This window comes from Oryctolagus cuniculus, chromosome 14, assembly GCF_964237555.1.
Source record: "Oryctolagus cuniculus chromosome 14, mOryCun1.1, whole genome shotgun sequence".
NCBI classification, from domain to species: Eukaryota; Metazoa; Chordata; class Mammalia; order Lagomorpha; family Leporidae; genus Oryctolagus; species Oryctolagus cuniculus.
The window spans coordinates 62115911-62136742 of record NC_091445.1 but is presented as its reverse complement, the minus strand read 5'-3'; the positions used below and the strand labels follow the sequence as shown (position 1 = coordinate 62136742).

Below are 20832 nucleotides of genomic sequence, written 5' to 3'. Positions count from 1 at the left end.
TATTGTGGCCACTTGTGTAGTGAACCAGCGGATGAAAGACCCCCCCCCCCCTTCTGCTTCTCTAACTCTTTCGAATAAATAATTAAAAATTGTATAAGAATAAAAAAATCACAATCAGATTACTGTACTTTTTGGAGTAGGAAGGACTTTGGGGAAAAAAGAGCAAACATATAAAGTTAGGTGTGCACATAGACACACATCGTGCTATAGTAAAAAAAAGTGTGTCCCCAAATTTCATAGCATAAATATGTTATCACATCGTCTCCTGCTAACGCTGTATCATGGTCTGGCTGCAGGAGGATTTTGGTGATTAACACAAAGCACTGGTGCAAAAACTTGTACAGTAAGTGAGGAGCAAGTCAAGAGCTTGGTTAGCAACTATTTCAAGTGACTGGCAGCTCTTGGTATATGTGTATGTGTGTGTGACGGGGCATTCAAAAAACCATGAGATATGTTTACATCATCTTAAATTATTATACTTCTCTTATGTTACCTTTGTTTTTAGAAATATAATGAACTATCTGATATTTGCTTCAAAATAATCCAGTGGTAGGAAGGGGTACAGGTGAGAAAGGGATGTAGTTGGGAGGAGTTCCAGGGGTATTGCAGTTGAAATAAAATTGTGTGCTTACATATCTTTCCCCTCTCCCACGGTACTGACAAATCCTGGTAACATGGAGGTCATTTTAACAGGCTGAACCTACAAAGCTTACAATCATCTTGCTCTTCTCACTTCTTAAAAAATTCTATTTATCCACTTGAAAGGCAGACAGAGACCGACTGAGAGACACAGGGACAAAGATCTCCCACCTGCTGGTTCACTATCCAAATGCCATAACAGGGACTGGGCCAGACTAAAGCCAGGAACTCAGATCTCAATCTGGTCTCCCACATGGGTGGCAGGGACCCAACTTTGTGAGCCATCACCTGCTGCCTTCCCAGGGTGTGCAGTAGCAGAAGTTAAACACAGAAGCAGAGCTGAGACAAACTCCAGCACTCCAATGTGGGATGAGATTAGTAAGACTCAAGCAAGGTCTTAATCACTACGCCAAATGCCTGCCCCGGCTTCCTAAAAGACCAGCCAACGCCTCCTTCTGACTTGTTTACTTGCCCCCAAAGGATCACAGAGCTTGGTACCGGCCGCCTTTAATCCAATGCCCTACTAGAGGAAACTCCCTTGGTTAACTTAGGGGAAGTTTCTTCCCTTTGAAGAAACCCAGATGGAAACTCAAGGAAAAGAAACACAAAGATGGTGAAACCCACGTCCCCATGTGAGGAAGTCCCTTTGAGAACAGTGCTCGCTGGTGCTGTCTATGTTGATGGGTTCGTGAACAAGCGTAAGGATGGGGGAGTGCACTGGCTTGCAGACGGGGCACTTGAGATTGTCGCAGGATCTTCTTCACCAAGAAGCTAGAAGCAGTTCATCTTGCCTGGTCAAAGTATTTGCAGAAACATAGACTTGGGAACCCAGACTCCACCCAGTCAACATTAGATGTTTCAATCAGGCAAATCAGTCCAACAACAGAGAATATTACAACCTCAAAGCTTGCTTTCTACCTATCATGAAATGACCACTCAACACTGAACACACGGGAGACAGGATACTGCCCATGACACTGCCACGGAAACTGACTGCGGGACCACCTCTCTGTCTTGGTCTCTAACTCCATCTCTAGCTCTTTTTGTCTCTCGCTCACAAAAACTCCTGCATCTTTTTCTTTGGCTTTATGGGACACAGAGAAGTAGAAGTCTTTTATAATGGAATGCAGGTCAGCAGACAATTCCAGCGTAAGCAGTTCCGAAGTCCATTCAAACCAGAGTCCATAGACTGCGCGGTTGTCTCTGTGGTGTGAACGTGTATGTGCGTGTGTGTGTACACACATCGCTGTCACATTTTGGTCTATATACTTCCATATACACATACAAATAGGAAGCATTAATGCACCACTTGAGTAACAAAAATAACTTTAAATGAAACCATATGTAATCTACAATGGGCAATATCCTGCATTTTTGAGAGTAGGAGAAAAGCATTTTTGGGGAGTATGAGAAAATGTAGCCTTTTTGGAAGGTAATTTAGCTGCATCTCTCTGGATTTTAAATGCATGCACCTGGTGCTCTAATGACTACCTTTAGTAACTGATCAGTCAGAAACAGAACATGAAGATATGTTACCTGCAGATTTATTTGAAGTAGCAAACTATTACAGATATCTAACCAGTGATGAGGCATATCTGCATATACTAATACAGGAGAATATTTGTGAGACACTTTTGATCAAATAAAGTATACTGTGGAATAGATATGACTCTTTGTTGACAAAATGACATATTTGTGTGTAAGCTTTTAAAAAGGATGTGAAAGATTAACATTTTTTAGTTGTTATTGAATATCAGGCAAAGTTCTTAATGATCTATAGGTATTAATTTGCATATTCACAACCATCCAGTGAGGTAGGCTTTCCCATTATCCACATTTTGTAGATGAGAAGACTGAAGCAGAGAGAGATTAAGGTAGTTTATCCAAGGTCATTGACCATGGAAGCGGTCAAGCTGGGTTTGAACTCAGTCTGGCCCAAACACTCCACCCGTTACCATGTACTACTTCCTTAACAGGTTACTGCAGTCCCCTCTGCAAGGCAGCATTTCACTCTTCATTATATGCACGGCAATGTTTATGTGTCATTTCAAACACGCTCTGTACTGCTTTTATAACTAAAAATAACCATTTGAGTCTAGCAGTTAAGACATTGGTTAAGACTCCCATGTCCATCAGAGTACCTGGGTTCAATGTCTGGCTCTAGCTCTTGAGCCCAGCTCCATGCTAATGAGGACCCTGGGAGGCAGCAATGATGGCTCAATAATCGTGTTCCTGTCATGCACATGGAGACCAGAACTTAGTTTCTAGCTCCTGACCTCAACCTAGTTCTGCCCAGTCCTGGGACTCTGAGCAATTCACACTGTGGTGCCGTGACTGTGACGAGAAGACAATGAACACACCCCTCTGACAGCACGTATTGGTAGGGACCATCGGACAGCCAGGGAAGGTTCCCTGGAAGAGGGGGTATCTAAGTAAGGACCGTGGCACCAGAAAACAAAGACCAACTCTAGAAAAACTGTAAAGTGGCAGCTTTCCCCCGAGGTGGACAGCAGAATCAGCTGCAGAACTATAAAGAAATGTTAACTCCCATTCCCAAGTAATTTCAGAACTCTTGGAAGGAAAAGGGGTTGAATTCTGGGCAGTACCTCCACGTAGCGAAATTAATCTGAGTGGCATAATATGATGACACTTCAAAAAGTTTAAAATAGAATTAAAATGTAAATTTTGGTGCAAAAAATTTGCAATTCATGCATTGATTTTTTTTAATGTGCATTTTCTATGGATTTTCTGAGGATCCCTGGCATGTCTTCATAGAACCTGAGCTCTAGACGTGAGAAGTGCAGAAGGTGGTGCCTCTCTTCAGAAAGGCCCACCCCTACCCTACCAGCACCCCCAGTCCTCAAGTGCAAATGGCCAGGACAGAATTGGCAACTCGCCCTCCCAGAAACCATCATCCTATCAAAGAAAGGCACTGGTTCCCAGCACCTCCCAGAGACCCAAGGTCATTATCAAATTGATCCTTTAAGAAGGAAAAAAATCGTATTTTCCTTAGAAGTTAAAGAAACCTATAATTTTTCCATTTTAACTTAAAAAAAAATCCTCTAAGCAAGAACTGATGAAAACGGTGGGCTGGGAGTGGGAGGTTGGCTTAGCAGTAAGACAGCCACATCTCACACTGGAGTACCTGGTTTGACACCCACTTCTGTCCTCACTCCAGCTTCCTGCCATTGCAGATCCTGGGAGGCAGTGATCATGACTCAAACAATTGGGTCCCTGCCACCCATACAGGAGACCTGGTTTGCATTGCCAGCTCCTGGCTTTAGTCCTTCCCAGCCCTGGCCATTGTAGGCATTTGGGGAGTGAACCAGTGGATGGGAGCTCTCTGTCTTTCTCATTCTGTCCCTCCGCTAAATAACAATAAAGCAACACAACCACCACCACCACCTGCTAGCTGGAGGCTGCTGAAGTGAACAGCTAAGAGTCTCCAACTGCCCCAGCCTAAGGCCTCTGCAAAGTAGCCTCCCACGCTGGGGCCTCCGATCTTTCCACTGAAGAACTGTTCCATTTCCACCACAAAAATCTTTCCCCAAACACCGAATTCTGCGGAATTTCATTGACCACAAGCTTCACTCCTCTAAGCCAATGGTTTGTTGCTGCTGGTAAAATAGCCCGACACAACCTCAGCCTATGTCAAAAGGCCACCGTCCCTCCCTCCCCAGCTACGGGATACCCGGAGCACCAGGACCAGTTTTAGGAAGACAGTGGGGCATGCGGAGGCAGCCAGGGTGAGGAAGGCTGAGGGGCGCAGGACGGGAGGAACCCGGAAACCTAGCTGTGCTCAGGTGCCCGAGACTACCAGGTGCACTCCTGATACCAGCTGAAAAACTGCCGTCCTCCGTGGCTCCACAGGGCACAGGGAGGACCAAAGGGGACCCTCTAGGAGGTAGACGCCCAGCTCGGCAGGAGACGCCAAGAACACAAGGTTCAGGCGGGAATTCATGGCCCCCTCCTGGGGTGCTGGTGGGGAAGATTCCTGTTAGGGTCCAAGATGGTGACAGCCTGGACAGGCTGGAGTCTCCCAGGCCACCCTCTGAAAGGAATGGCTTCTGTGGTTGAACTCCTACCAAGCACCTTTCTCCTGCCTTCCTATCCATGAAGCCATGTTCCTTAGGGTTACCTTTGCTGGGAAACTCACAGGGCCTCATCTCCGGCTCTTATTGCATTTAATGGTGAGACTCAGATGTGAGGAAAATAAGGCAGTACAGAAGGAAGAAGGCCTCTACTTCCAGGCTTAGTGGGTGCCTTCCCGGCAGGAGAGCATGGATGCTGGAGAGGCAGGGGAAAGAACCAGTCCCATAGTGCCTTGCCTAATTTGTGCCCCACGAGGCTCCTACCACCTGTGATCCCATTACCCTGGATATTGCAATCATGGGTATTTCCCAAGTAGGGTCCTCATCTTTTTAGAATTTTATTTGCACTTATTTGAAAGGCAGAGTGACAGAGAGAGCACATATATGAGAGAGAGATTGAGAGAGTTAGCAAGAGATTCCATCTCCTGGTTCACTCCCCCAGATACGAGCAACAGTGGGACAGGGCCACATGCGTGGAAAGACCAAGTTCTTGAGGTGTCTCCTGCTGCTTCCCAGGGTGTGCATTAGCAGGAAGCTGGATGGGCAGCAGAGGAGCCAGGACTGAAACCCAGGGACTCGGATACAGGATACAGGCATCCAAGTGCCCATGCCAAGAACCTTGTCTTCCCCATTTTGCTATCCTCAGATCCCTGAAATGTAGCTGACACATCACAACCTCAACAAGTTGTCGTTAATGGAAGACGTTTTCCAGGATGGCTATGCTTACGTGACTTTGCCCATATCTCACCAAAACCTAAATCCATGAAAAACAAAGTGGCAATCGATTTCTTTGATTTCCTTTCTACATAATGCTAAAAAGCCAGGTGACAGCTTTAGCTGCCCCCCACCCCCCACCGAGTGGTTCCTCCCACTATACCCTCCAGCCCCCTGTGCAGAAAGGCACACAGCTCAGGCCCCCTCCCCACCTGTCTGTGAGCAGCCCATTGGCTGCAGAGGGTCTGCGCCAGAGCTTCTTCATGGCTGCTTTGTTCTGAGGCTGTTTGAGTGCCGAGACAGGTTCAGTTGGCCTCAAGTCATGGCCGGCCACAAAGTATCCGCTCACAGCATGTGAGTGGCGTGTGGAATTCACCGCCCTGTGGACTCCAGGGTGCCACACCTGGGGCCGAGTTCCTCAGGGAAGACGGGGCAGTTGTATAACCAACGATAATATTTAGAACTATGCAGCTGTGATGCGGTAATCGAATCCCATGCTGCAGGGCAGAAACTAATCTCCTCCAGTGGTGAGGGAGGAACCCTCCTCGGCTCCTATTAACTTCAGTGTTTCTTCAATTGACTTTCATAGAGAAGCAGTCACTGCAGGGATCACAGACAAACGAGACTTGCGGAAGCTGGAGCCTTCCCTAGTCCATCTTCTTACTCTAAAACTTCCATTGGCACAATGCAAACTGCCAGAGGACAGCGCCTCCTGCTGCTGCTCTTGCACCCAAAAGCCACCACGAACTGAGCACCTACTCTGTGCCATGCAGAAATCCTCACAACCACACCATGATACAGATAGTCTTATCACCTCCCTTTTGCTGAGAATGAAGTTCAAGCAAGTTCAAACTCCTCCTCTCCCAAAATACTTTCTAATTTCAATGCAGTGCGGTGAGGGAGTAGGAAGAGGAGAAATCCACAACTCTTTTCTTACCCTGAAGTGCCCAGAGTATTCAGACAAGCCTCAGCTATGACCCAGAGCCATGACAATGAATAACTTAAAATATTAAATTTCTCTTAAGTGAATTTGGTTCTCATTTCTGGAAGACCGTAACCAACTCTTCACATGCCCAAGAATTGTCTTTTTGTTGTTGTTGTTGTTCTCTTGTGGGAAATGCAACTACAACACAAACTTAGTTTGCTGTTTTTGCAACTGTCATTTTTCAGATGCCAAAGAGGACATATTTTGAGATGTAACATTTACTGCTTTTACTTTTGTTATCAGGTAAGACAACCATTTCTGTTTTCAAATTATTTTGGGTAGAAGAGAAACTTGGTAGAGTTTTTCAAGGACAGGTGGGTTCTAAGGATCTCCTGTCCTTGGTGACGTTCAGGAGGAAGCTGGTGGATCACTTGGAAGGGACACTACAGGGATGGGTTCCCACGGCGACCTAAGTCCAAGGGTTCTGGTGCTATGAAACTACTTCCATTGTTACGGGCATATGGATCTTGATTTAGATTCCTAGTTCTAGCCTTCACAAAGCCAAGAATTCAAAGAGGAGGCATAAATACAGTGCATAGAGAGTAGGATTTACTTAAAAGGGAGTGAATATCCATTCACACATGAGTGTGGGCACCCCCAAACAGAGGGATTCTCATCATGAGAGAGTTGGCCATGAGGAGAGACCATGGGAGGAAGCCAGGAACGGGCTCATAAGCGAGGTCCAGAAGCCAGAAAGCAAAAGGGAAGGCTGTTCCCATGTGTGTCAGCCCCTTTTATGAGATACAGGGTCATGCTCTACTTGAATATACAAACATGGTGGAGTTTAGTGTGTGTAAGGCTCTGTGGGAAGCTCGTGGCACCTCCACATGGAGCTTAGCTCCCACGTGGCCATAATAGTGTCTCCTCTGTCCTGGTCCCAGGAGAGACACAGGTGCATCATGGGAAAGTGGGCATACTGGATTGACATGTAAGGGGGTGAAGTTCTACTGCAGTGCTACACAGAAATTACAAAAAAACTTCTTCCAGCTTCATTTATTCCTAACTCCTACGGAGCTCCCCCACGTTACCATATGAAAGCATGTGTCACTCTTCAATTCTCTTTCAATTCTTTGGATTAAAGGAAGACAAAGTCTCATTTTGAAAACATACATTTAAAGCCGTGTTAATATTGGCTAATTTTCCCTCTTTAAAAAAAAAAAAAAAAAAAACATGAAAGTGAGGGGTAGGGTGTTGGTCTCAGGCTTTCAGCCTTTATTAGGCAATTGTATCAATTTCAAATTTCCGGCACAAGTTTATTTTCTTCACAAGACAAGCAGATTTCCATTTTTAGTAATGACTTGAGGCATTGAAAGAAAAGTGATTTAAAGAAAATTTTACATAGATGAAAATACGGATGGGACCCAAGTTAGAAAATTCTTTGGAATAAACAGTCCTGGCTCTCCAAAAATCAGATTTGTGATAAAATGTTCTTAAACATGAAATTCTCTTTCTTGTTGGGACAGCAGAGAATCAGGCTTATTTCCCTTTTAGTTGGAACTGGAAGGGACTTTACTTCCAAATATTGTACAAGGTGAGGGATGTGGGGAATTTCTCTCCTCTGTAGTCCCCATACAACTTCCTGGGGGGAGGGGGGGCTGTAGCTTTGCATTTAAGTATTCCCAGTGTCTAGGGTTCAGTGTCTGACATTGAAAGAGCTCAATAAATAGCTATGACTAAGTTGAGTGAATGTGAAAGATAAACTTCATTCATTTCCTAATCCTCCCTCCGTGAGCTGGACCAGGGGCCCCAAACACTGCTGCAGCTTTTGCCGCTGCTGTTGCTACCCCAGACTCACCTCTTCCACTTGCGATTTGCCCAACTCCACAGTTGTCTGTCAGAAGCTCCCCACCTCCAGAGAACGGGGGTGACACCAGACATGTCTTTCCAGGTGAGGGATTGAGGGAATGCACACTTAGAATGAGAATAGAAGAAAGTTCTAGGTGGCCAAGAAGATGTGCAGGGAGGAGCTGGTAGGTATGCCCACACAGCACAACTAGATATGGCACTTAATTATTACCAGTGATTTTAGTCAGGGTGAGCCAGCCAAACCAACTCATACTTCTGGCATGAAATATCTACTTTGGCGGCCTCTCTTGACCAAGTCAATAGAAATCGTTGCCAACTCTATTTTATTGTGTGGTATGTTGGCACAGACATATTCTTCTTGTTCAAAAAAGTAGGTACCTGAGTAAAAAATCTAGCCAGTGGGCTTTCTCCCAGCTTCTCTCAGGCAGTTTCTGGAATGTTAGTACACATCAAAGATGTTTGAAAAGATTGGAATTTCAGATTCAGGAGAAGGAGACTGTGGCTTATGGGGACATTAGATTGACAACTCACAAACACACATATTTCAAGTATAAAATGTACCTTTAGTACAATTAAATATATAGAATATTTCCTAGAATCTTTCAAGACAAAGTGCCTGGACTACGAAATGCGAATTATATAGTGCATTTCAATTTCTATCTACACAGAGCCTGGGGATTTTGAACATTGGAGTACTGAGTCTTGGGAGCATTGTCCCACTGGGAATGCTTTCCATGTAAGCATGACCTCTGAATTCTTAGTCTGGTGTCCCAGTCAGGTGCTGAAAAGATCAGGGCAGCTACTGGACAATGTAGTTATAACCCAGAAGATGGAGAGGAGAGGCGTTCCAATAGCTATTTTTTAGCTAGTAATAAACATGACACCATTATGTTATTAGCTAGTAATAAACACGACACTATTATGTTATTAGCTTTGGCATGGGACAGCCTATGGTTGAGTTAAGCAACAACTGAAATCCAGTGAGAGCAGGCTGGGTGCATGAGTTTAGCAGTGCATTGCTTATTATTGCTAGCATTGACATTAAAACCCGAATTCTGATATTGGTGGCTCAAGGAGAGGATCAGACCTGCAGACGCGCTTGGCTTGGCTTGTGGTATTTTGTGAATTGGATCAACATTTAAAAATCTAAAGGTTCTTTGAAAAATTCGGATTCCTGGATTCTCTTGGCAAACAGGAAGACCTGGCCCTGTTGACACACGGCAACAACTGGCTGGAGCTGAAGAACCTCACACTCTCCGGGCCCCAGTTGTCTCCTTGCCTTCCCTCTTCCCCCATTATTTTGCAGTCGAGGATTAATCTCCATTTATCATCCCACTTGTCCCCGTTACTTCTCTTGTTGAAAAGAAATAGTTCTCTGTAGCCATGACTCCATCAAAGTAGAAAGACAAAAATTACCAGGAAGGACAGCTTTATGAATATTCACACATCATGTGCTTGACCACTGGACACATCTGAAATTGCTTTTCTCTTCTAAAATAAGGGAGTCCGAGTTTCTTCCCCACCTAAGCAACATATTGTCCAATGACATGGCCCAACACACCTGGGAATCCTCCAGGGTAATTTTCAGAAGCCCCCCCCACCCCCCATTCCCCCTGGGTTGCATCCCCTGCCCTTTGGTTTAAGATCACTGTATTGAAAACCAGGAAGGAAATTCTTCTTGAATCAATCATTCACTCTAACTGATCCTAAGTATCTAAATTACTATGTAGCTTGGAAATTACACTGTAGAGGCTAACACCTTAAAAAGATTCTTGGCAGACTAAACTATGCCCCTCGGGCTCCTTGTCTTAACATAGTCCTGGACAAGAGCTGAGATTTCTTAATGGTCCCACCTGGCAGCACTCCAACTTGCAATTAAGTTGCATTTTAATAGTTCATTTTATATTGATTGTCTGAAGCTTATAATTCCTTTTGTTTTAACAATATTAGGAATGCTGAGCATTTCTCTAAGGTTTGCTCCAAAATCCCTTTTTAACTATGTAAGGAGATTGTATCATAGTCATTTTTTCTGCAAAGTTTCCAACCAAAGCTCTTATTCCTTCAATAAAGTTGATGATTAAGTATTAAAAACATGAAGAAATTCTACTTCAAGGAACTAGCTGTCCACTGGTACTCTATTAAGGGGAAGTAACACTTTTTCTTTCCTCTTCTAAAGAATAACATATTAGGTTCAGCACAAGTACAAGGAAGTAAATCCTCTAAACATTAGTTCTACTTGTGAAGAGACCATGTACATGGGTCCAGGACCTCTCTGACTGTATTCAGGAAGATAGTAGGTTTTTATTTGAAATGCCTTACCCCAAATAAATGGTGGATATCAGTTTTATCCTAGAAGTGCTTCCTGCAAAGACCTGGTTTCCCAGAAAAATGAATAAGAAAATGAGAATGTACCCTCATGTCAGTATTTAATACAACTTCTGTAGTAAGAACTGTGGCTACTGTGCCTACTCCTAGTCAGCAATAGAACAGCCTAGATGCACAAACAAGTAATCCAAATCAACAGGTCCACGTGAGTGTTTTATGGGCAGTTCGTTCTCCAAAGGGAGCACACGTACATGCAACCACTTGTTTCAGGCCCTGGACAAGTGAGAGCCAGCAGGAATCTACAAGGCACTGAGGAAAAAGCTGACACAGTTCTTATCCAAGTAACGGCCAGCCCTCCGAGGCAAGTAGTAGCCAGAACGTTACCCCATGACTTCTAAGTTGTACTATGAAATTCTCATTCCACAGAGATTTTGAAAGATTATCAAGATCCTTGAGAACTCCCTGGAAGACAGAGAGATGCTCAGAGCCAGCTCACTTGGAGGCAGAATGGTCTGCCGCAGCGGATGTGGGTGAGCCAACACAGAAGGGAGCAGGGTCAGTAGTACCTGAGTTCTGGGCTTTAGCTACAAACCCAGAAACCATCCTTCTGGGGCACTGTCTATGGAAAGTCCTTCTCCAAGTCAGAGATGTGCTGTGGGAAAACAGAAGAGTAGGCAGAAAGGAAAGTATGGGAACATTTTTCTGCAACTTCTTGGCTCCATTGGTGTTCACCAATCACATATGCAAATGCAAATCACTTTTTTTTTTTTTTTTTTTTTTTTGCCATGCAGGGATAAATGGACATCTTACTGACATAGAAAGTAGAATCCTGACCTGCCAAGCTTCTGCTTGTTAAACATCTAAGTGTCGATTGACAAAATATCCAGATTGGAAAATCCCCCGCCCCTCCCCCTTCTCCCACCAGCATAAGAGGCAACAGGGTTGGGGGGCAACTGGAGAAGGAAACGGAATCATGCGGGTGCACCCGGAAAAGCTCAGTGTTGGTGGCAGCAGAGTTGGTGAGTGTGTTGTGGGCATTACCTCTTGATGAGGCTTCCAGGAAGGCTCCCGCTCAAGTCCTGGTGGCTCTGAGAACAAGCATTCTTGCATCAATAGCTAATAGGCTGTCCAACCAGATGTTATCTGGGTGGGATAAGAGGGTGAGAAAACAGACCTGTTGTACGCTATTGTCAACTATATCGCTGTGGTCAGAGAAGGCTGGTTGTGTGGTGTTTAGCGGGGCACCTCTTTCATGGTGAGGCAGACCAGATTATATGGCTGTTTAAATCCATTTCCTCTTGTGATTGGTAAAACACGAGCGTTATAATCATTCATGCATTACTAAAGCCTCCTTTCCGTCATTTTCAAGGGACATTAATTTTTTTTGTCTAGAACAGAGCATGCATCCAGCAGAAAAAGTAAAGCATTCAACTTTTCTAAGCAATCTTTTGCAATAAGCACACTGTCCAAACAACCGCATGGGGTACCTGTGACAAGACTGGAGATGATAAGCGGCAAGACCAGCATCTGCAACATCCGCATCAGAAGCTCCCCGGGAAAGGAGAAGTACTTCACCTCCCGATAGCTCATTTTGTACGGTCGGAGGGTAAATCCAAGGATTGTACCTGAAGGTGTGAGAAGAAGGAAGGAAGATAAATTCAGTTTTTTTTTTTTTTTTTTAGAAATCGAAGCAACAGTCTTAGATAAATAAGTGTTTAGCTGGTGGCTGTTCATGTCTGACAAGAGCAAATTTATTCAAGCAGCAAATATTTGTATAGCTTTGGGCTCAAGGGGTGCATTTATCTCTGCAGTCATTATCTGGAAAGACCTGGCTGAGTCCACAGTTCCAATTCAAACTCATAGAAAAACGTTTCTGGTTGGAGCAAATGAAAAACTTCTTCGTGCAACTTGAATGTAGGGATACTCATTTTGATATGGCTCAGTACACAGAGTTGCCAAGAACTGGACAAAATTAAACAAATCACTCATGAACAAGGTGATGTGGGAGGGAGGAAGGCCTTATTATAATAAATTCCCTCATAACAGCTGATGTTAGAACTGCTAGCATACCATTATAAAGGCTAGCGTGATGTTAGTCTCATTCCAATTAGAAAAAAAAAAACCCTCTTGTTCACATTGTTAATCCATTTTCATCATCTCCCTGTCTGCACACCACATTTTCTCACCCCGTCTACACGGTCTTGACATTGCCTTGGCAACATATTGTACAGACTTGTTAGTTGCTGGCAAGAGAAGACTCCAAAATGAGCAGAGATTTTTCTCCCAAAAGCTTCCCCTGAAAACCTGGGGGAAATAGAGGAAAGAGAAAACAATTTTCTCCTTAATTTTCCCTCTGTTCCTGAAACTTTGAAATATATATTCAGAATAATTTTATATGTCAATCTAATTGTGCTTGGCACCTGATATTAAAAAAGGTTATTGACTGGATTCCCTCTCCTCTAAATTTTCCTAGTTCCAAGTTTACTTATTCCGATTGTGTCAATATTTTCAAAAGTTTGCCCTATTATTTCTAAAATGTGATTTCATGAAAAGAAAAAAAAAATATCCCATGGAAGGTACAGAGAAAATGCCCAGTACTCAGGTAACTAGAGCTAGAGATGGAGGAGGGAAGTACAGAAGGTAGACATATTTTTCCAGAGAAAACAAGCCACCCTTTGTAGAAATTGAAATAACTTCTTATGAAATGGGCTTTTTCCTTTTATGAAATAGGACACAAAGCTAATTTCATTGCCACTACAGCTTAAATTTCAATTCTTGGGTCTCAGAAATCCATGAAGGGTTTTTGTGTTTTGGGACTATAAATGTGGGGTCTTCAAGAAGTTCATGGATAATGAGTATTATGAAAAACCATGCATGGATTTCCATTTTTCTGCACCAAAAAACCTTAACTTTTAAATTTATATTTATTTTATTTTTATTAATTCCATTTTATCCATAATGTTTTGGAAGTACCTGCATACTGTGACACTCTAAAGTGAATCTGAGTCTCTAACTAGAAAGTCCAACTGGTCAAGACCTCAGAGCCTTCAGGGAAATACTGATTTTTTTCCCCTCAAGGTAGAAGTAATATGCTCAAGAGAGAAAAGTAGATCTGGAAAAGAAAGAATGGGAGGCAAAAATTTTGCCCATAATGGCTTTACCACTTAAATACATAGCAAATAGCTACTGCTCACTGACTTTTTTTTTTTTTTTTTTTTTTGACAGGCAGAGTGGACAGTGAGAGAGAGAAAGACAGAGAGAAAGGTCTTCCTTTGCCGTTGGTTCACTCTCTAATGCCTTGGCCGGCGCACCGCGCTGATCTGATGGCAGGAGCCAGGTGCTTCTCGTCTCCCATGGGGTGCAGGGCCCAAGCACTTGGGCCATCCTCCACTGCACTCCCGGGCCATAGCAGAGAGCTGGCCTGGAAGAGGGGCAACCAGGACAGAATCCAGTGCCCCGACCGGGACTAGAACCCAGTGTGCCAGCGCCGCAAGGCGGAGGATTAGCCTAGTGAGCCACGGCGCAGGCCTAATTCCTTTTTCTTGAGTCTTTGCTTGCTTTCTCTAAAAATACCCAACCTTGAATTTTCCTTACTTTGGATAAGGCTTATATTTAATACTGATTTTCAACATGAGTGATTCAACACAGCAGCATCCATAACACAGGAATTGATAACAAGTTAAATGTTTGATAAATAATGTACTTTACTTCCAATCAAATGCAATTTTACTGAAAGTACGTGTTTTTGGATTTTACTTAGATACATTTAAACATTTCCCATTATTAAATTTACTACAAAAATGTGCACAGTAAACACAGGAAGTTCATTTTCGCTATCTGGAACCTGAACATATCAAGTTGTTAGGTATTCCCAAATAGCAATTTAAAACTAGTGTTGCTTTTACAAGTTTATTCTCAATTGGCTGTTTGTTATTAAGAATGTGATGTGTTTACTGGGGCAGGCATTGTGGTGCAGCAGGTTAAGCCACCGCATTTTTAGAGTACCTGACTTCAAGTTCGTCTCTGCTTCCAATTCAGCTCCCTGCTAATGTGCACAATGGGAGGCAGCAGACGTACTTGAGTTTCTGTCATCCATGTAGGAGACCAGGATTGAGTTGCTGGCTTTGGACTGGGCTAGCCCCAGCTGTTGTAGGCATTTAGGGAATGAACCTGTAGATGGTAGATCTTTCTCTGCCATTCAAATAAATGAAAATAGACATTTAAAAATGCATTTACTTGCAAACAACACTGAGAGTATGTAGAATGCTGGTTAGTCCAAAATATCTATTTACTATATGACTTACAAATGACTGATAGAATTGGCTTTTCTACTAATGACATAGGTCCTAGAACAAGAGATAAACTAGTGTGGATAAAGGAAGAAATTACCTAATGCACTTGGTCTCTCATCTCCCAAAGTCTGCTTGTGCCAACGCTGATTCTACTCCTCTGTACAGCTACACTAACTCTTTCTTCTTGGGTGTCTACTGCCTTCTCTCCTCTTGTCCATTAAATCTGCATTTACTTATTGTGAACAATTTTCATTTCAGTTAAGAGGGGAAAGTAAGCCAACTTAGTAAATGGATTCTGGGCAATGTGTGAAAAATAGTCTGTAAATGCTCCAACCGCCAAATAGTTATCTAACCCAACTGTTTTTTTTTATTTTTTTTTATTTTTATTTTTATCTTTTATTTAATGAATATAAATTTCCAAAGTACGACTCATGGGTTACAATGGCTTCCCCCCCCATACCATCCCTCCCACCCACAACCCTCCCCTTTCCCACTCCCTCTCCCCTTCCATTCACATCAAGATTCATTTTCAATTATCTTAATATACAGAAGATCAGCTTAGTATACCTTAAGTAAGGATTTCAACAGTTTGCTCCCACACAGAAACATAAAGTGAAAAATAATAGATGATTTTTTTTAAATGATGATGAAATCAGATCAGACCTATTGTCATGTTTAATCCCAGTGAGAGTCAAGTTGGGAATTGATAATTTCTTTCTTTTTTTTTACAGAAGATCAGTTTAGTGTACATTAAGTAAAGATTTCAATCGTTTGCACCCCCATAGAAACACAAAGTGAAATATACTGTTTGAGTACTCGTTATAGCATTAAGCCTCAGTGTACAGCACATTAAGGACAGAGATCCTACATGAGGAGTAAGTGCACAGTGACTCCTGTTGTTGACTTTACAAATTGACACTCCTGTTTATGGCATCAGTAATCTCCCTATGCTCCAGTCATGAGTTTCCAAGGCTATGGAAGCCCCTTGAGTTCTCCGACTCTTATCTTGTTTAGACACGGTCATAGTCAAAGTGGAGGTTCTCTCCTCCCTTCAGAGAAAGGCACCTCCCTCTTTGAAGACCTGTTCTTTCCACTGGGATCTCACTCACAGAGATCTTTTTGCCAGAGTGTCTTGGCTTTCCATGCCTGAAATACTCTCATGGGCTTTTCAGCCAGATCCAAGTGCCTTTAGGGCTGATTCTGAGGCCAGAGTGCTATTTAGGACATCTGCCATTCTATGAGTCTGCTGAGTATCTCACTTCCCATGTTGGATCACTCTCCCCTTTATTTATTCTATCGGTTAGTGTTAGCAGGTACTAGACTTGTTTATGTGCTCCCTTTGACTCTTAGTCCTTTCATTATGATCAATTGTGAACTGAAATTGATCACTTGGAATAGTGAGATGGCATTGGCACATGCCACCTTGATGGGATTGAATTGGAATCCCCTAGTTATCTAACCCAACTGTTGTTAACAGCTGGGTGGTCAAGCGAGGCAGTCTTAAGAGGCAGTGATTTCTTCTCTTTTTAAATGTTTACTTATTTTTATCTACTTGAAAGGTAAAATATGAGAGAGAGAGATTCTATCCTCTGGTTCATTCCCCAAATGCCCAGAATAGCCAGAGCTGGGTCAGGCCTAAACCAGAATCCAGAAACTCTATCCAGGTCTCCCACATGGGTGACAGAAACTATAGTACGTGAGACATCATCTTCTGCCTCCCAAGTGCATTGGCAGGAAGCTGGATCAGAAGCAGAGTAGCCACGCCTCAAACCTGGCACTCTGAAATGGAATGCAGGTATCTTAAGCAGCGACTAACCACTGTACCTGCCAATATTGTGTCAGAGATAATTAGTGGCTGATGTGGGCAATTATGAACAAAACCCAGTGATCTTTCTATCATACTTTTAATGTCTCAAACACAAACACATCCTTGTAGCCTGGGTCCAAGGAAGGTTCTCACATGAGCTTAGGTCCCGCGTCTTCAGCATCACTAACTCCTACCTTGTACATATCCTTGTGTAATAACCTTGGAGCTCTTAGAGAAGCCTTGGAGGCACCCAGAACATCTTGGAACCCTTCACAGGTCTTCTTACTTGTTGAAGTCAAAATATTATCATTAGGTCACTGTTTAAAATGGCTACACCAATTCCACATTTATGGAATGATTTAACTAAACGTACACAGTTTATTTTAAATAGCCTGTATTTTCCCTCTGCTGCACAGTTTAATCATTGAAAATCACCAGTGACAGATGTGGGAAGAGCATTGAATGAGCACATGGTTCAGGGTTCTCAATACAGCCATGGAGTGCATGGTAGTTGACAAGTCCTCAGATCTACTTGGGCTGTAGTTATCCACACCTCATAGATGAAGAATTAGAGTCATTCTGTGGGTAAGTAAATTTCCGAAACCGTAGAGCCGGCGCGGAGGGGGGCCCCAGGAGGCTTTGAAAGGAGCCAGCTGCTTGCCCTGGGCCATGGTGAGTGGCTGAGGTGGACCTAACACCCGGGCTGCGCAGCAGAGTCCAGACTTCTCACCCCCTCCCCTGAGCTCACAGCCTCTTGGTTGTCAAAACACTATGAATTCATGGAGCCTCGGGCAGCACACACTATTTTGTCTACCTTTTCATTTTGTTTTGAGTTAGGTTAACGAAATCTAGAACTTAAGCTGGGGAAAGGTTTTGTTGGTTTTGCTTAATGAGGTCAAAATCTAGCTTTTTCCAACCCATGTGCTGAATGAATCAACAAAAAACATTTTTCTTCAGCTTTCTGCTCTGACCAGCAGTGTTGGAGGTGAGGTCAGCGATGGGGTCAGCCAGCTACCAGCATCGAATCGAGGGCAAAAGCTCTAATGCAAAAACTGCTTTTTGGGTAAGCAGTTCAGGTTGCTGATGGCATTCTAGCCCAGCCTGGAAACAGCCTTCCCCAAAATACATTCTCAGACTTCCGCGAGCCCTCTCTGCCCTTCCCACCTACGAGCGGGCACTTATTGGAAGTACACTGACTGACGGCCCCAGAGCTCATCAAAAGCTTTCTGGCCCCGAGATCTTCAGTGCCAAAGATCTGCTGATCATCTAATATTGAGAGCTCTGCAAAACACTAAAAATCAGAAAACCCTCCCAGCAGGATTTATTATTTTACCAGAGTTGGCATCTTGGTGACAGGTGAATGTCATGAGTGATATTCAGATGGTTCTCTCTCAGTCCATAATCTTACAGCATTCCTGCTTTAGTGTTTTAGCCAAGTTTCAGCATCTAGGGACATTTCTGTTAAGATGTCTCCAGGTGATCAAAATTAACTGCTGGTCGAATGCTTTGAACAAAGATGCGTTTTTGTTTAAATACTTGCTCTCTTCCAGTGTGAAAAGGGCTCAAGAAGGGAGTCACGCAGGGGTTGGTTCCCCTGGGGACTCCAACAAACACTTCTTTGGAAGATTAAATATCATCTCGCTTTCTAAACCAAGACACAGTGTACTGTACACAGAGCCTCAGAAAGAATATATCTCTGGCTTGCTTTGTAAGGCCAAAAACACAAGTTAAAAGCTAAAGACCTATTTTAGGTATTTGGTTCATATTTAACCTGATAAAAATTAATGAAAACATTAAGATGCCAGAAAATAGTCAAAAGCGAAAGTATGTGGCATAATTTGAAGTAAAATTTAGACCAAGTCATCCAACTTAACATTTGCAAATGTTGGAATTTGAAATAGTAAAATTTAGCTGTCATTCCTCTTTATCTACAAAATCTGTTATAACCATGTTGGTAGATCAAAGCCTCCTAGAATTATCACTCACCATCCAGGATCCTCTAAAAATGAGGCAGTATTCCACAGGAGTGCAGATGCTGGAAGAAAATCTACACGTAACAGAGGCATATCTCAAGAGGACAGCCTCACACTGTGAAGCCAAACATAAGGAAACCACCAAGTACCCACCAAGGTGAGCCAACGAGCATCTGTAGTCAAAGCAGCCAGAGGCCATTCCAACTCCTACCCAGAAAGAGCTGGGTCTCAAGAGCTCCAGCCAGCAGACCACTTGTACGAGAGCCAGCACAAGGAAAATAATAGCTCTAAAAAGGGTTGTTGATAGCACACCGTTGGTTTTATGTAACAAAATGCTACTGTTTCCCAATGAGGATCTTTTCATTTATGTAGGGAAACAAACCAAGAAAAATCATACTAATTCGCCTCTAAGAAACAACAATCAGAGAGGTACAAGGTAACATCCTCACAGGAGCGCCGTCCCATCAACTTTGCCAGACTACTGGTTAGAAGCAATCCCAAGCTGCACTCAACTTGACAAATGAGATACATGTGGAAGTCAGGAGTCTATTGCACATGCAAAGCTGCTTCTGGTGTGGTGTAAATACACTCACAGTGAAGATGCTCTATAGGTATTTGGTGAATGAATGATGCGCAATTCTAGTCCTGGCCCTGTTTAAGTCTTCTTGTGACCCTGGATAAGTGCTTTGTCTCCTGTGCTTCAACTGTTTTTTCTATATATTTTTTAAGATTTTTATTTGAAAGGCAGAGTTAGAGATCATCTATCCGCTGGTTCACTCCCCAAATGGCCACAACAGCCGGGGCCGGACCAGACTGAAGCAAGGAGCCAGGAGCTTTTTCTGGGTCTCACACATGGGTACAGGGATCAAAGTACTTGGGCCATCCTGCTGTGCCTTCCTAAACACATTGGCAGGAAGCTAATCCAGATCACCTTCTTAATAAGGCCTACCCTGAACTTTCTTCTGCCTTAGCCAGCTTTGTTTCAACAGCTCTTATCACCTTCCAAAACACAATTTTCCACTGTATTATACTTGTTTATTGTCTCCTTTTACAAAAACATACACTCTACATGATCAGGATTTTTTTAAAGCAATTTTGTTCAGTGATGTATCTGCCCTGAAACAGTTCCTGGCGCGCAGTAGGTACTAGATATATGGAACAAACAGCACAACTCATTCCCTGTTAGACAGCCAGTATCTACTAGAGCCTGGCCCCAGCTGGTGTTGAACACACATCCTGAATGCAGATGCCTCTTCACTCTGTGCTTCCCAGTTAGTCTCATTCCCCAGTCTACTCTGTTAACTCAGGCGCCTACCCCAGGGGACATCTCCTCTTACTCATTTTATGACTTCTCTCTCATGATCTGGGCAACTGGATCTTGACTGCACCATTTTTCATGTAATGCGTTTCTAGATTCACAAAAAGAAAGATAGCTCCTGATCCCCAATTCTCACCAGGTAGGTTTTTTTGAGTGAGAGTGTAAGCGTGATGGTATATAAAGATCATGAGAGAGACGAGGGCTCTGGTCCCGAATCTGTCAGTAAATTAGGCTAAAATATTCTTTATGTAAATGATTTTTCACATCAAACCCATAGGATTTAATATCACGTTCTCATTAATCAAGAGATTACAGTCTAGGAGATTCCCATATGGGCACTATTTTTTGTCCTGGCTGCCTGGGGAAGGACCAGAAGATGACCTAAGGACTTGTAACCACATGGGAGACCTGGATGAAGCTACTGGCTCCTGGTTTTGACTGTTGTGCCCATTTGCGGGCTGAACAAGCAGATGGAAGACACCTCTCTCGCTCCCTCTAACTCTGCCCTTCAAATAAATAAAATAAATCTTAAAAAATTACAGTTTAGAAAGAATCAGCCAACTGGCCAAGGTTATATTTTAGTCAGTTCCATAGCAGAATGGGGTTTCTGCCTATTCCCTTATCTTGAAATCATGTCATCTCTTCCGGCCTCTTTTGTCTTTGTCAGAGGCAAGATGGGAGAGATCAGAATAGGCAGCATATAAAATCATCTTGAATTTTAAGTCTCAGTAAAATGTGCCGAGTTTAAGAGAACCAGGTAGGGCTGGGCATTTGTTGCAGTGGTTATACTTGGGATGTCAGCATCCCATACTGGAGTGCCCGTGTGCCTGTTTCAAGCCCTGCCTCCTCCTGTAATGCAAACTCTGGGGAGCAGCAAATGAG

At 43.3% G+C, this 20832-nt stretch overlaps 1 protein-coding gene across 1 annotated transcript in view; it reads right to left on the bottom strand.

Annotated features, from left to right (window-relative positions):
- SLC1A3 (solute carrier family 1 member 3) overlaps positions 1-20832 on the bottom strand; it is an 83956-nt gene that overhangs the window by 49028 nt on the left and 14096 nt on the right. The window contains exon 3 of the mRNA XM_002713973.5: positions 12048-12185. Within this exon, the coding sequence (XP_002714019.2) occupies positions 12048-12185 (138 nt within the window). The remainder of the gene's footprint in view (positions 1-12047; positions 12186-20832) is intronic.